General features: G+C 39.7%; 2 protein-coding genes across 2 annotated transcripts in view; both read left to right on the forward strand.

The window, feature by feature from the left end:
* The window catches only part of LOC147582945 (GTPase IMAP family member 7-like), a 252,532-nt gene that overhangs the window by 66,038 nt on the left and 171,982 nt on the right, over positions 1-14,512 (forward strand). The gene's annotated exons all lie outside the window — the stretch shown is intronic.
* Positions 3,203-9,360, forward strand: GIMAP2 (GTPase, IMAP family member 2). Its single transcript, XM_025929563.2, has 3 exons — positions 3,203-3,401; positions 4,744-4,779; positions 5,614-9,360. The coding sequence occupies exons 2-3, from the start codon at positions 4,752-4,754 to the stop codon at positions 6,591-6,593; spliced, it is 1,008 nt and encodes a 335-aa protein (XP_025785348.1). The 5' UTR covers positions 3,203-3,401; positions 4,744-4,751; the 3' UTR covers positions 6,594-9,360.

Genomic DNA, 14,512 nt, shown 5'->3' on the forward strand with positions numbered 1-14,512 from the left:
TGTTGGGATGAACACTGGGTGTTGTATGTAAGCCAATTTGACAATAAATTATATTTAAAAAATAAAAAAAGATTCTTTCTCTCCCTCTCTGCCCTTCTCCCCCCGTTCATGCACTCTATCTCTCTAAAAATAAAAATTAAGAAGAAATTTTTAAAAGGAGGACATCACACTAAGATACAATTTTTCACTTATTAGATTGGCAGACAAAATTATGAGCACGGATATGGGGAAATAATAAAATGCTGATGTATGCAATTTGGTTAACATTTTGTTATAGGCAATCCAGTAATATCTATCAAAATTACAGGTACATGTACCAATTGTCTAGCAATGCCACTTCTAAGAATCTATATGGATGACCCAACTCTCTCTTGCTGTATAACAAACCACTCCAAAACTCAGTGCCATAAAACAACAATTTTATTATGCTCATGATTTCGTGTGCCAGCAATTCAGGAGGAGACAGAGGGCACAACTTGTTTCTCCTCCATGCAGACTGGGACTTCAATTGGTGTGGCTGGAATGGCTTCAGGGAGCTGGGATCCAGCTAGATGAGAGCCACACGGTTGTGGCTTCTTCATTGTCAACCGTGTTACGAGGTTCTTCATGCTGTGCCTGCTGGGGCTGGAACATCAAAGATAGCTCCTCCACTCCTTTGCCAAGGTGACAGCACTCTTGACCTGGTTGTTTCAATTCCCTAGTTCCTCACACTGAGGTAAAGTCCAGAATTTAAAGGGATTATTGGTCAGCTTTAATCACTGAGAGGGGAGGGAGGTCAAAGAGCAGTCACAGTGGTTGTTCAGAGTGATTGAGATGGTGTGGGGATGAACTGGTATAGGAAAGAGCAGAATGACCCATGCCTGAGACTTGTCTGTGTCCCATTCCAAGGAACTGAGAACTGTCTTTAAGTCATGGTACTTGATGCTCTGGAAGGGGATGATTGTGATCCATTCTCTCAGATCATAGACAAAGCAATGGAATAAAATTCAAAATGGACATCTCTTTGCATTCCTTCACTTGCCAGCATACACCCTTGGTGATGAGATGCTGCTGGTAACCCCATAATCTAATTGAATGCTTCTGTTCATGTATTTTGTATGACTTAAAATTTATTTTAAAAAAATTTTTTTGGTGGTGCCTGGGTGGTTCAGTCATTTGAGTGTCCGACTTCTGCTTAGGTCATGATCTCATTGCTCGTGGGTTCAGGCCCCGTGTAGGGCTCTGTGCTGACAGCTCAGAGCCTGGAGCCTGCCTCGGATTCTGTCTCCATCTCTCTGCCCCTCCCCTGCTCATGCTCTGTCTCTGTCTCTCTCTCTCTTTCTCTCAAAATATAAAATAAAACATTAAAAAATGTTTAGGGAGAGAGAGCAGGGGACAGGGGCAGAGGGAGAGAGAGAGAGAGAGAGAGAGAGAGAGAGAGAATCCCAAGCAGCCTCCACACACAGCACAGAGCCTAATGTGGGGCTTGATCACATGACCCTGGGATCATGACCTGAGCTGAAATCAAGAGTCAGACACTCAACCAACTGAGCCACCCAGGTGCCCCTAAAATTTTTTAATTTAAAAGTTTAGTCATTAATTTAAAAAAAATTTTTTTTGAATATTTATTTTTGAGGGGGAAGGGGGAGAGAGAGAGGGTCACAGAATCTGAAGCAGGCTCCAGACTCTGAGCTGTCAGCACAGAGCATGACACGGGGCTCAAACCCATGGACCACAAGATCATGACCTGTGCTGAAGTGGGATGCTTAACCAACTGAGGCACCCAGGTGCCCCTAGTCATTAATTTTTATACTATGAGACTGACCCTTCTTAAAACTTTGGGCAAAACTGGGTTCAAACCAGTTCCTTGGCAGCAAATCCTGTGCTATGTTAAGCTAACAATTCTTCACACTTTTCAATGGACAAGCCTCTAAATCTAACCTCTTTTAAAAGATCCAAATTGGGAGTTCTTGTTTGTTTGTTTGTTTGTATGTTTGTTTTATTGTGTCTTTCCTTTGTTTTGCTTTGCACTCATCACTTCCATGAAACTTTGGAAGTCAGCAACAAACGTCAGGTATGGATTGTTCCACACTCCCCACCCCCGCCTTTGCTAGTTCATCTCACGCACTCTCACTGCACTTCTTTATGAGTGTGCTGAGGTTGCTTCAGATCTGCTGTCTCAACAACTTTCAAGGGTACAATCCAGAATTATAACTATAGTCATCATGCTGTACTTTAGATCCCCGGGACTTAGTCATCTTATAACTGAAGCCTTTTACCTTTGACCAGTATCTCCCCATCTCCCCGTGAGATCATGACCTGAGCCAAAACCAGGAACCGGATGCTTAACTGACTGGGTCACCCAGGTGCCCCTAAGTGTTTATTATTTTTTTTTAATTATATATAAGTGCCTTACTGAATTTTATATATGATTTAGAAAATTGATAGGCTTTGGCTTGATGTATTATATTTACATTATATTTGTTTTACATATAAAACAATAGGAAATAGGTCTCTGTTACTGTTTTGACACAGAATATCTTATTTTTAGAAATAGATTACTGATATTAAGCAGGAGTTACCCACATTGTATTGTTCTTTAGCACACTTAAGGAACTGCGTAGAAACGAATCTGGAAGAATACAAAGCAAAATAATAATAGCGTGTGTAGCAAGGTAGTGATGTTCACCCAAATCCCACGGCTCCACTGCATTTCCCAGCCTTACTGTAGTGAGGCCAGGGTTGTGGGACTATTCCTCATCAGTGGGTTGGGAGAGAAAGCCACATGAGGTTACTGCAAATCTGAGATGAAGGCAATGTAAACTCCATATTCTCTCTCCCCTGCTGTGATGGCTGCCACATAAATAAGAAGAAAGAGCATTTGAACGATTTCAACTTTAACTCTTTGGTTTGTTCTTCCTGAATGTCCACACTCGAATTATTACTGTAGACACGACTAGATCTTTGATCCCCAGAAGTGCGTCCCCTGAAATTACAGAGCTGGACGGGAAAGAAAAGCCAGGGTGCCAGGAAAGCCATGAGTGAGTTATTTCAAAATGCTTTAAGAGTTAATGACTGTTAACTTCCAGTCTGACTCAGGAAGTGGGCTTCTCTCAGGTTCCTCTTCCTGCAAACTTCTGTCTCTGCACAGCACCCCATTAGAGGTGCCCCTTCCATGCTCTTGTCCTCCCCAGTCCACACTTGCCTTTAGAACAGTCGCTGCCACCAGTGAGAAAGAGGCTTAACTTCCGCAAGGGGCGGGGCTTTGCACTTGGGCAAACTTGAAACAGTGAGGACACAGCCCTGCAGAGAAGGGATCAAATCTGCCGCAGGCAGTCCTGCCTTTCTTTCCTGTCCAGCTGAAATCATTCGAACACTGGTGTTCCACTACTGGCAAGAAAACACGGTCCACCTGATAGCAAGTAACTACTGATTAAAATTTCCTATTTTAACTGTTTATTGTGTGCATGCGGCATAAATGAGAATGTCAGACACAGGCACATGGTGGGGCTCTTTTGCAGCAGGGAGTCTCTGTGGAGATTGAGAAGAGGAAGAAGATAGACTGCGCTTTTGTTTTATTTTCTTTCTCTTTGAGCTGAGCTGGCAAGTCACAGGTTTTAACAAGGAGTCATCTGGGTTTTTGTTTTTTTTTTTTTGTTTTTGTTGTTTGTTGTTTGGTTGTGGTTTTTTTGACAGTAAATCAGATAAGCTCACTTTCACGAAAAGCTCCTCAGTGTCGATTTCTACTTCCCAGGCTATGCTTGAAGAAAAAAAAGTTTTAAGAACAATTTTCCTGATTTTAAGGGAAACAATTTAGAGTGACTGCTTTGCCTGAAGTATAGTCAGTTTACAGGAACTGTAAACATCGTATGGTTTAGTTTACATGTTACTGGCAAACAGAGCTTCCTTAACATAAAGTCAGTGAAAAGAATTTGGACATTCCCATGTGCTCATGAGTTTTCTGTGCCTTGTCACTTTGGTATATGCTGTGAGAAAAAGAGCTCTTTAAGCAAAAGAGAAAAACTATCTGATGAAACAAAGCGATGTATAGGAAAAGGGATAGACCCCAGGGCTTCTTCATGCTGTTGAGGAAAGAAGAAAATGCAAGTAATTGATGGATTGAATGAAATGTATTTCTGGATTCAAAGATAGTATACTTGATTCATGGAGTCTCTTGCAAGGACTGCAAGGCAGAGTGGTGGGGTTGGAGAGAGAGGAGAGGTAGGGAAGAAGGGAGCAAGGTGGGGAAAGGAGAGAAGGAAAGAAAAGACTGAACCTCACATCTGGGGAAGGCAGATTTAGAGAGGAAGGTGAGAGGGAAAGGGTGAGGCCAAAGAGAGCTGGAGGAGCAGGAGGTCTTGGGACGATGGAGGAAGTAGAGAAGAGGTAGGTGTGGAGACCAGGAGCAGGTAGGGCTTACAAACTAAACCCACTTTTCAACTCACTGGGTGACTTTGGGCAAGGGACTCTATTTCTCTGTAAGACAGATTAATTATCTCCCCCATCAGTTATGAGTAAACAAACGAGCCATGGGTATAACAGTGCTCTCAGAATACAAGAGTCTTTCATGATGCAGAACTAATAAACTAAAAACATAAATATAAATGTAAGTATATAAATGTATAAATATAAATGTATAATATAACATATATTATACACATATACATTGTATATATAATATTTATAAACATATATAATATATATTTATAATAATATTTATATATAATATATATATTATTGGTCTCTGGCCTCTCTGTCCCTCAGGAATAGCAATGGACCAACAGGAATGCAGTCATTCTGGTAAGAATGTGAATTCTTGTGTGTGTGTGATTATTTTACCATATTTTCTGCCTATTTTATATAAAAATCATTCTACCCTCTCTAAGCAAAGCATAAGCTATCAGATGCTTCTTCATTAGAGAGAAAAATTTTATGCTGCTCATTTCAGTATTTCCCTGGTCCAGCCATTTCACTAGTGGTCAAGAACACACCCCAGCCCAGAGAAGTCAGAGGAACCATCTCTGACCTTGGAACGGAGTCAGGTTACTTAACCGACGGTGAGATGGAACTCACAGTCTTGACTACACATCTCTGATCTTCAGAAAATGTGTACTTTAGACAGCCAGCACTGGGTGATTTGGGCAAGCCTTGCATGACAAGATATGTTTCTTTTCTTTTTTTTAACATTTATTCACTTTTGAGAGAAAGACAGAGCGTGAGCAGGGGTGGGGGTGGGCGGGGGCAGAGACTGAAGGAGACACAGAATCCGAAGCAGGCTCCAGGCTCTGAGTTGTCAGCACAAAGTCCGATGCGGGGCTTGAACTCACAGACCACAAGATCATGACTTGAGCTGAAGTCGGACACTTAACCAACTGAGCCATTCAGGCGCCCCATATGTTTCTAAATCCGTCTTGTCCCCTGAGTATGTTTTTCTAAGATCCAACGTGGCATTCCTAGAGAAACTGAGATGTTTTAAAAATCATTGTTTTATTTGATAATGGAGTTAGCTTCTGTTTTATCAATACAGTGTATTGGAAGATTCTCTTTGCCCATAAGGTGGGAATATCTCCCATTGTTAAAAATATTCCATTGGCGTAAGCAGTATATTCATGACACTGTAAACTTGCTCTACAGAACCATGTATGAAGAACCAACGTGCCAGAGGATCAGAGCTGAGAATCATGCTGGTGGGCAAAACAGGAACCGGCAAAAGTGCTACAGGGAACAGCATCCTCAGGATGCAAGCATTTGAATCGCGGCTGAGTGCCCAGTCCATCACTAAGACTTGCAGTAAACATGAGGGAAGCTGGGGAGGGAGGGAGATGGTCATTATTGACACACCGGATATGTTTTCTGGGAAGGACCACTCTGATTCCTTGTACAAAGAGGTGTGGAGATGCTACTTACTCTCTGCACCAGGACCCCATGTGCTGCTCCTGGTGGCCCAGCTGGGCCGATTCACCGACCAGGACCAGCAGGCTGTGCAGAGGGTGAAGGAGATCTTTGGAGAAGATGCCATGAGACACACAATTGTCCTCTTCACCCACAAGGAAGACCTGGAGGGAGAATCCGTGACGGATTACATCCGTGACACAGATAACAAAGCCCTGTGCAAGGTGGTGGCAGCATGTGGGGGCAGAGTGTGTGCCTTTAACAACTGTGCTACAGGGAGTGAGCGGGATGGCCAAGTGAGGGAGCTAATGGATGTGATTGAGGACCTGGTGTTGGAGAAAAGGGGTGACCACTATACCAATGGGCTCTACAGCCTAGTAACAGCATCAGAATGTGGACCTGTGTGGTCAGAGGAAAGGTTCAAGGATTTCAAAAGAGATCTTGTGAAGTACATGCAAATTCAGAGATGTTACTCAGCTGAATCAAATGGCCTGAAACAAGGCCTAATCAAAACATTCGTCTTTATTTTATTTTGTATTCATTTGTCCGCCAAATTCCCAGTTCTGTTATTGTGTCCATTGTACAGAGTGTGCAACTTGTTTTACTGCTTTCTCGTTAGAATGTGCAGTTTGTTCTGTAGATTGCTGTTCTTTATAGCTGGAATATTGATGACAATTTTGAGAAAGATCACTGGGCTGGAATGCATAACTCGTAGAGCATAGTTACAGGTCAGCAATTATTTACTCACTGCCATATATGGGGTGAGTCCAAGTGCTTCTCCTGTAAAATGCAGTGCCTGACATCAGTAAATGTTTGAGATTCTGTAAAGTGTTTAAATCTTGACATTGCTTGGGGCACCTGGGTGGCTCAGTGGATTAAGTGTCTGACTTCAGCTCAGGTCATGATCTCACGCTTCATAGATTCAAGCCCCACGTTGGGCTCTGTGCTGACAGCTCAGAGCCTGGAGCCTGTTCAGATTCTGAGTCTCACTCTCTCTCTGCCCCTCCCCCACTCATACTCTCTCTACTTTCTCAATATAAATAAGTACACTTTAAAATAAATAAATATTTTTGAAAAACAAAGAAATGAGGGAAGGAAAATGAAGCACGCCCAAAACTTCTCCAATAAGAATAGAAGAATGAAAATTAATAAATTCAATTCCCACACCAAAAAATACCCATGAAAAGGAAGTAAACTAAAGGAAAGTATGGAAATAATAAAGATAAAAACAAAAATTAATGTGGTGGGGAATAAAACATACAGGGCCTAATTAATAAATTAAAACTCTGGTTTGTTGAAAAAAAATAAACTACTCATCTTTTTGGATAAGAAAAGGGGAAAAGGACACAAATAAAATTTTCAATATGATAAGAGGTTGTGACAACTAAATCAGAAGAAATTTTTAAAATTTAAGACTTCTTTGCAAATAAATGTGAAGATCTGGATGAAATGGATAACTTTCCTGGGGAAATACAGATTAGCAAAACTATTTCCACTAGACAGATGAAGGTGAAATAGACCAATTTACATGGAAGAGATTGAGAAAGCCATTCAGGGACCACACCACAAAGTAAGTACCAAGGCCAGATGGTTTTGCATGGGAGTTCTTCTGAACCTTCAACATTCAGATAGTCCCAGTGCTCTTTAAATTGTTGCAGAACACTGGAAATGAAGGGAAATTTCCCTAACTGCTTTTTCAAAAGAAGTATAGCATTAATACCTAAGCTTGATAAAGACCATACAAAAAGATGAAACTATATACCAATATCTCTCATGAGTATCAAAACAAAAATACCAAATAAAATACTAGCAAATAGACTCCAACACCACATTCTTAAACATAAATGAAAAATTGATTCATTATTGGAAAATCTATTAATGTCATTCACCTTATCAATAGACTTAAGGAAAAATAATCATAAGGTTATTTCCATAGATGACTTGTGAAAGCCTTTGACAAAATTTAACAGCTATTCATGATAAATAATATAATAGCTATTCACTCAAGAAAAGAGTAGACAGGGGCACCTGGGTGGGTCAGTTGGTTACATGTCTGACTCAATTTCGGCTCAGGTCATGATCTCACAGTTCTTGGGATTGAGCAGCGCATCTGACTCTTTGGGACAGTGTGGAGCCTGCTTGGGATTCTCTCTTCCTCTCTCTGCCACTCCCCTGCTCACACATGCTCGCTCTCCCTCCCTCTCTCTCTCTCTTTCTCAAAATAAATTTTAAAAACTTTTATAAAAAGTGGAGAATACTTGTTTAAAATATTTATACACACACACAAATACAAATTGTATACTACTGTAATCCAATATCTCACTTACTTAACTGGGAATCACTGAAGATATATTTAGGAACAAAGCAAGCCATGTCCATCCTTTACTATTCAACATCGTGATAGACGTCTTAGCCAATGCAATGAGATAAGAGCAATCAATTATGGGCATAAGACTAAATAAAAAAGAAGTGATAAACTGTGGTGCATCCATAAGATGGAATCCTAGTCAGCAATTAAAGAGGACAAGCTATGGACACACACCACATGGATGATTCTCAAAGTTTTTATGCTGAGTGAGTGAAGCCAGTCTCCAAAGGGACTTTGTTTTACTTATCTCTAAATTCTCAGTGTACTCTTTTGTTGTTGTTTTGTTTATTTATTTACTTTGAAATGGAGGAAAGGGAGAGTGAGCACAAGCAGGGGAGGGGCAGAAAGAGAGGGAGAGAGAGAATCCCAAGCAGGCTCCAAGCTGTCAGCGTAGAGCCCGATATGGGTCCCCAGCCCACCAATGGTGTGACCATGACCTGAGCTGAAATCAAAGGCAGTCACTCAACCGACTGAGCCAGCCAGGTGCTCTTAGATTCTCATTGTAGTATTATGGTATAAAATCTACCCTGAAGTAAAACAATCAATGAATGTTAATGAATGGGTAAATAGATATAAACTCTTAAAGCTGGAGAGAAGTGAATGTGTCGCACCTGTCATTCTCCTATTGTGTGAACCACCATGTGTAATATCTATCAAGGACTTTCTACCTGCATTCTGCCATGGGAGACAAATGGGCATCACTGCTCTCAAGGTATTTCAATATTTTTTAATGTTTATTTTATCTTTGAGAGAGACAGAGACAGAGACAGAGCATGAGTTGGGGAGGGGCAGGGAGAGAGGGAGACACAGAATCTGAAGCAAGCTCCAGGCTCCAAGCCCTCAGCACAGAGCCCATGCAGGGCTCATACTCATGAACTGTGCAATCATCACCTGAGCCGAAGATGGACACTTAATTGACTGAACCCCTCAGGTGCCCCTCTCAGGGTATTTCACGTGGGACTCTCATCTCCCTAGTGCTTCTCAGGAGTAGAACCTTTGGCTTTGCCTCATCTACAGCATTAACCTGAACGCAAAGGTGACAATAATTGAATGTACTTAGGAAAGAATCGCTGCAGTTAAAGACATTTTTTTTTTCAGATTAAACCTGTATTTACTTTTTATTGGGAGGTATGTGTGTCTCTTTGTTTAAATATTTGCTCACAGAAGGTTATAATACAGTAGGATGTTAAATTCATAATGGAACTTTGGCTAAAATTCCAATAATGAAAACAGTAGAAGCAAAGTGTATGCACATTCTACAGTGAAACCAAATCTATCTCAATCTGAGTGACTATTTCTTTTTTTTTTTAATTATTACTTCTTTTTAAAATTTTCAGTCCTTAGTTAGCATATAGTGCAATAATTATTTCAGGAATAGAATCCAGTGACTCATCTCCTATATATAACACCCAGTGCTCATCCCAACAAGTGTCTTCCTTAATGCCCTTTACCCATTTAGCCCATCCCCCCATCCACAACCCCTCCAGAAACCCTCTGTTTGTTCTCCATATTTAAGAGTCTCTTAGGTTTTGTCCCTCTCCCTGTTTTTATATTATTTTTTGCTTCCTTTCCCTTATGTTCATCTGTTTTATATCTTTGTGCCATACTGTGTTGATTATTACAGTTTTATAATACATCTTGAAATCTGGAATTGTGATGCCTCCAGCTTTGCTTTTCTTTCTCAAGATTGCTTTGGCTATTCAGGGTCTTTTATGTTTCCATACAAATTTTAGGATTGTTTGTTCCAGCTTTGTAAAAATGCTTGTGTTATTTTGTTAGGGATTGCATTGAATATGTAGATTGTTGGGGTACTATCAACATTTTAACAATATTTGTTATTCCAATGCATGAACATGGAATATTTTTCCATTTTTTGTGTCTTCTTCAATTTCTTTCATAAGCTTTCTATAATTTTCAGTGTATAGATTTATCACCTCTTTGGTTAGGTTTATTCCTAGGTATTTTATGGGTTTTGGTGCAATTGTAAATGGGATTGATTCCTTGATTTCTCTTTCTGTTGCTTCATAACTGGTATATAGATATGCAATCGATTTCTGTGCATTGATTTTATATCCTGTGACTTTTGAATTCATATATCAGTCCTAAGAATTCTTTGGAGGAATCTTTTGGGTTTTCCATATAGAGTATCATATCATCTGCAAAGAGTGAAAGTTTGACTTCCTCCTTGCCAATTTGGATGCCTTTTATTCCTTTGTGTTGTCTGATTGCTAAGGCTAGGGCTTCCAATACTGTGTTGAATAACACTAGCAATAGTGGACATCCTTGTCCTTCTCCTGACCTTAGGGAGAAAGCTCTCAGTTTTTCACCATTGAGGATGATATCAGCAGTGGGTCTTTTGTATATGGCTTTTATGATCTTGAGGTATGATTCTTCTATCCCTACTTTCTTGAGGGTTTTTATAAAGAAAGGATGCTGTATTGTGTCAAATGTTTTCTCTGCATCTATTGAGAGGGTCATGTGACTGTTTTCCTTTCTTTTATTGATGTGATGTATCACATTGATTGGTTTGTGGATATTGAACAAGGCCTGCATCCCAGGTATAAATCCCATGGATCGTACTGAATAATTATTCTAATGTATTGTTGGGTCCAGTTGGCTAGTATCTTGTTGGAAATTTTCACATCCATATTCACCAGGGAAATTGGTCTGTAGTTCTCGTTTTAGTGGGATCTTTGTCTGGTTTGGGAATCAAGATAATGCTGGCCTCATAGATTGAGTTTGGAAGCTTTCCTACCATTTCTATTTTTTAGAAAAGCTTCAAAAGAATAAGTGTTAACTCTTCTTTAAATGTTTGGTAGAATTCCCCTGGAAAGCCCTACAGCCCTGGACTCCTGTTTGTAGGGAGATTTTTGATTACTAATTCAATTTCTTTACTGGCTATGGGTCTGTTCAAATTTTCTATTTCTTCTTATTTCAGTCTTGGTAGTTTATATGTTTCTAGGAATTTGTCCACTTCTTCCAGATGGCCCAATTTATTGGCATATAATTGTTCCTAATATTTGCCTATTATTGTTTGTATTTCTGCTGTGTTGGTTGTGATCTCTCCTTTTTCATTCTTGATTTTATTTATTTGCATTTTTTCCTTTTTCTCTTTGATCAAACTGGCTAAGGGTTTATCAATTTTGTTAATTCTTTCAAAGAACCAGCTTCTGGTTTCATTGATCTGTTCTACTGTTTTTTGTTTTTGTTTTTCATAGCATTGATTTCTGCTTTGCCCTTTATTATTCCCATCTCCTGCTGGTTTGGGGTTTATTTGCTGTTCTCTTTCCAGTTGTTTAAGGTGTAAGGTTAGGTTGTGTACCTGAGACCTTTCTTCCTTCTTTAGGAAGGCCTGGATTGCTATATACTTCCCTCTTATAACCACATTTGTTGAGTTCCAGAGGTTTTGGGCTGTGGTGTTATGTTCATTGGCTTCCATGTACTTTTAATCTCCTCTTTAACTTCTTGGTTAAGCCATTCATTCTTTAGCAGGACGTTCTTTACTCTCCAAGTATGTGTTGTCTTTCCAAATTTTCCTTGTGGTTGATTTCGAGTTTCATAGTGCTGTAGTCTGAAAATATGCACGGTATGATCTCGATCTTTTTGTACTTGTTGAGGGCTGATTTGTGTCCCATATGTGATCTATTCTGGAGCATGTTCCGTGTGCACTTGAGAAGAATGTGTATTCTGCTGCTTTGGGATGACATGTTCTGAATATATCTGTTAAGTCCACAGGTCCAGTGTGTCATTCAAAGCCACTGTTTCATTGGTTTTCTGCTTAGATGATCTGTTTATTGCTGTAAGTGGGGTGTTGAAGTCCCCTACTCTTATGGTATTATTATCAATGAGTTTCTTTATGGTTGTGATTAATTGGTTTCTATATTTGGGTGCTTTCATGGTGGAGGCATAAACGTTTACAATCGTTAGGTCTTCTTCGTGGATAGACCCCTTAATTATGATATAATGCCCTCCTTCATCTCTTGTTGCTGTCTTTATTTTGAAATCTAGATTGTCTGATATAAGGATGGCTACTCTGGCTTTCTTTTGGAGACCATTAGCATGATAGATGGTTCTCCATTCCCTTACTTTCTATCTGAAGGTTACTTTAGGTCTAAAATAGGTCTCTTGCAAACAGCATAAAGATGGATCTTGTTTTCTTATCCATTCTGTTACCCTATGTCTTTTTATTGGAACATTTAGTCCACTGACATTTAGAGTGAGTACTGAAATTTATGAATTTATTGCCATTTTGTTGCCTGTAGAGTTTGAGTTTCTGGGGATGTTCTTTGGTCCTTTCTAGTCTTTGTTGCTTTTGGTCTTTTTTTTGTTTTGGTTCATCTTTTCTCCCCTCAGATAATCCCACTTAAAATTTCTTGCAGGGCTGGTTTGGTAGTCGCAAACTTCTTTATTTTTCATTTGTCTGGGAAACTCTTTATCTCTCCTTCTATTTTGAATGACAGTCTTGCTGGATAAAGAATTCCTGGCTGCATATTTTTCTTATTCAGCACATCGAATATATCCTGCCACTCCTTATTGGCCTGCCAACTTTCTGTGGATAAGTCTGCTGAGAACCAGATCTGGCTTCCCATGTAGGTTAAGGACTTTTTTCCCTTGCTGATTTCATAATTCTTTCCTCGTCTGTGTATTTTGTGATTTGATTATGATAAGCCTTGTTGATCTTTGATTTTTGTTGAATCTAATGGGAGTTCTCTGTGCTTCCTGTATTTTGATGTCTGTGTCTTTCCTTAGGTTAGGAAAGTTTTCTGCAATGATTTGTTCACATAAATTTTCTACCCCTTTTTCTCTCTCATCTACTGGGGCCCCTATTATTCAGATGTTTTTCCCCTTTAATAAGTCTCTGAGTTCTCTAAATCTTATGTCATACTCTTTTGCCTTCGTTTCCCTCTTTTTTTTTCCTGCTTCATTATTCAACAGAAGTTTGTCCTCTACATCGCTGATTTGCTACTCTGCTTCATCCATCCTTGCCGCCGTGGCAACCTTTTGAGATGTATCTCAGTTCTAGCATTTTTAATTTAGTACTGACAAATTTTAATTCTTTTATCTCAACAGAAAGGGATTCTATGCTTTTTTAAGCTTCAGCTAGTATTCATAGGATCGAGATTCTAAATTTTGGTTCAGACATTTTGCTTATATCCGTGTTAAGTCCCTGGCTGTCATTGCTTCCTGTTCTTTTTTGGGGGTGAATTCCTTTGTTTAGGAAGAAAAGGATTAATAAAAGAAAAACTAAAAATTAAAAACAATACAAAAATATCACAAAAAGGATGTTAGGTCCTAAGTGTGTTTTGGTCTGATTGTTGAAAGGAGCTTGATGTAACAGAGGAAAAGGGGAAAGAAAAGAAAAGAAAAAGAAGGGGAAAAAAGTAGGAAACATTTGAAAATATTTTTTATAAATTTTTTTTCAACTTTTTTTTGGGGGGGGGGACAGAGAGAGACAGAGCATGAACGGGGGAGGGGCAGAGAGAGAGGGAGACACAGAATCGGAAACAGGCTCCAGGCTCTGAGCCATCAGCCCAGAGCCTGACGCGGGGCTTGAACTCACGGACTGCGAGATCGTGACCTGGCTGAAGTTGGACGCTTAACCGACTGCGCCACCCAGGCACCCCGAAAATATTTTTTATAAAGAATACAATAAAATTGAATAAAATGAAATTATGAAAGTAAAATAGAGTAAAAATTTACAAAAGAAGTAAAAAATGCAGTAGAAAATTTTAAGGAAAATATTTTTTATAAAAATGGAAAATAAAAATAATTTTTCTTTCTGTACTCAAGAACAAGAAAGGAAGAGAAAAAATATTAAATAAATGGATCAGCAAACAGAATGAAATATGAATGAAATTATATCCAGTTTCCCCTAGAAGTTGAACTATGGAGCACTTTATAGTCCAGAGAATACACTAAGCAGGTGGAGACACTTGTTGTAGTCCTCTAGAGCTTCGTTAGCGCAGTTGGATGGGGCTTGGTGTAATGGCTCTGTTCTCCACTGTATGGCGCTGCTAGGGTTACTGTTGTGGATCATTGTGGCATGTGTATGCGTGAATGTGCATGCATGGGAGAGGTGTAAATGGCGTCACCCAGGTACCCAGTCTGCAGAATCAGAACTCTGTGCTCTCACCCACGGGCAAACATGCAACCGTCCTTTGTCTCCAGCTTCCATCCACTCCCCACTTCTACACTATCCATGACCAAGCAATCAAGTGGCACCTCCCTTCTGAATTTTATCTCAGATGGAGCTGTGTTTCCAAACTCCTCATT

Source organism: Puma concolor, chromosome A2, assembly GCF_028749965.1.
Source record: "Puma concolor isolate L17-30 chromosome A2, mPumCon1.1.hap2, whole genome shotgun sequence".
Taxonomy (NCBI): Eukaryota; Metazoa; Chordata; class Mammalia; order Carnivora; family Felidae; genus Puma; species Puma concolor.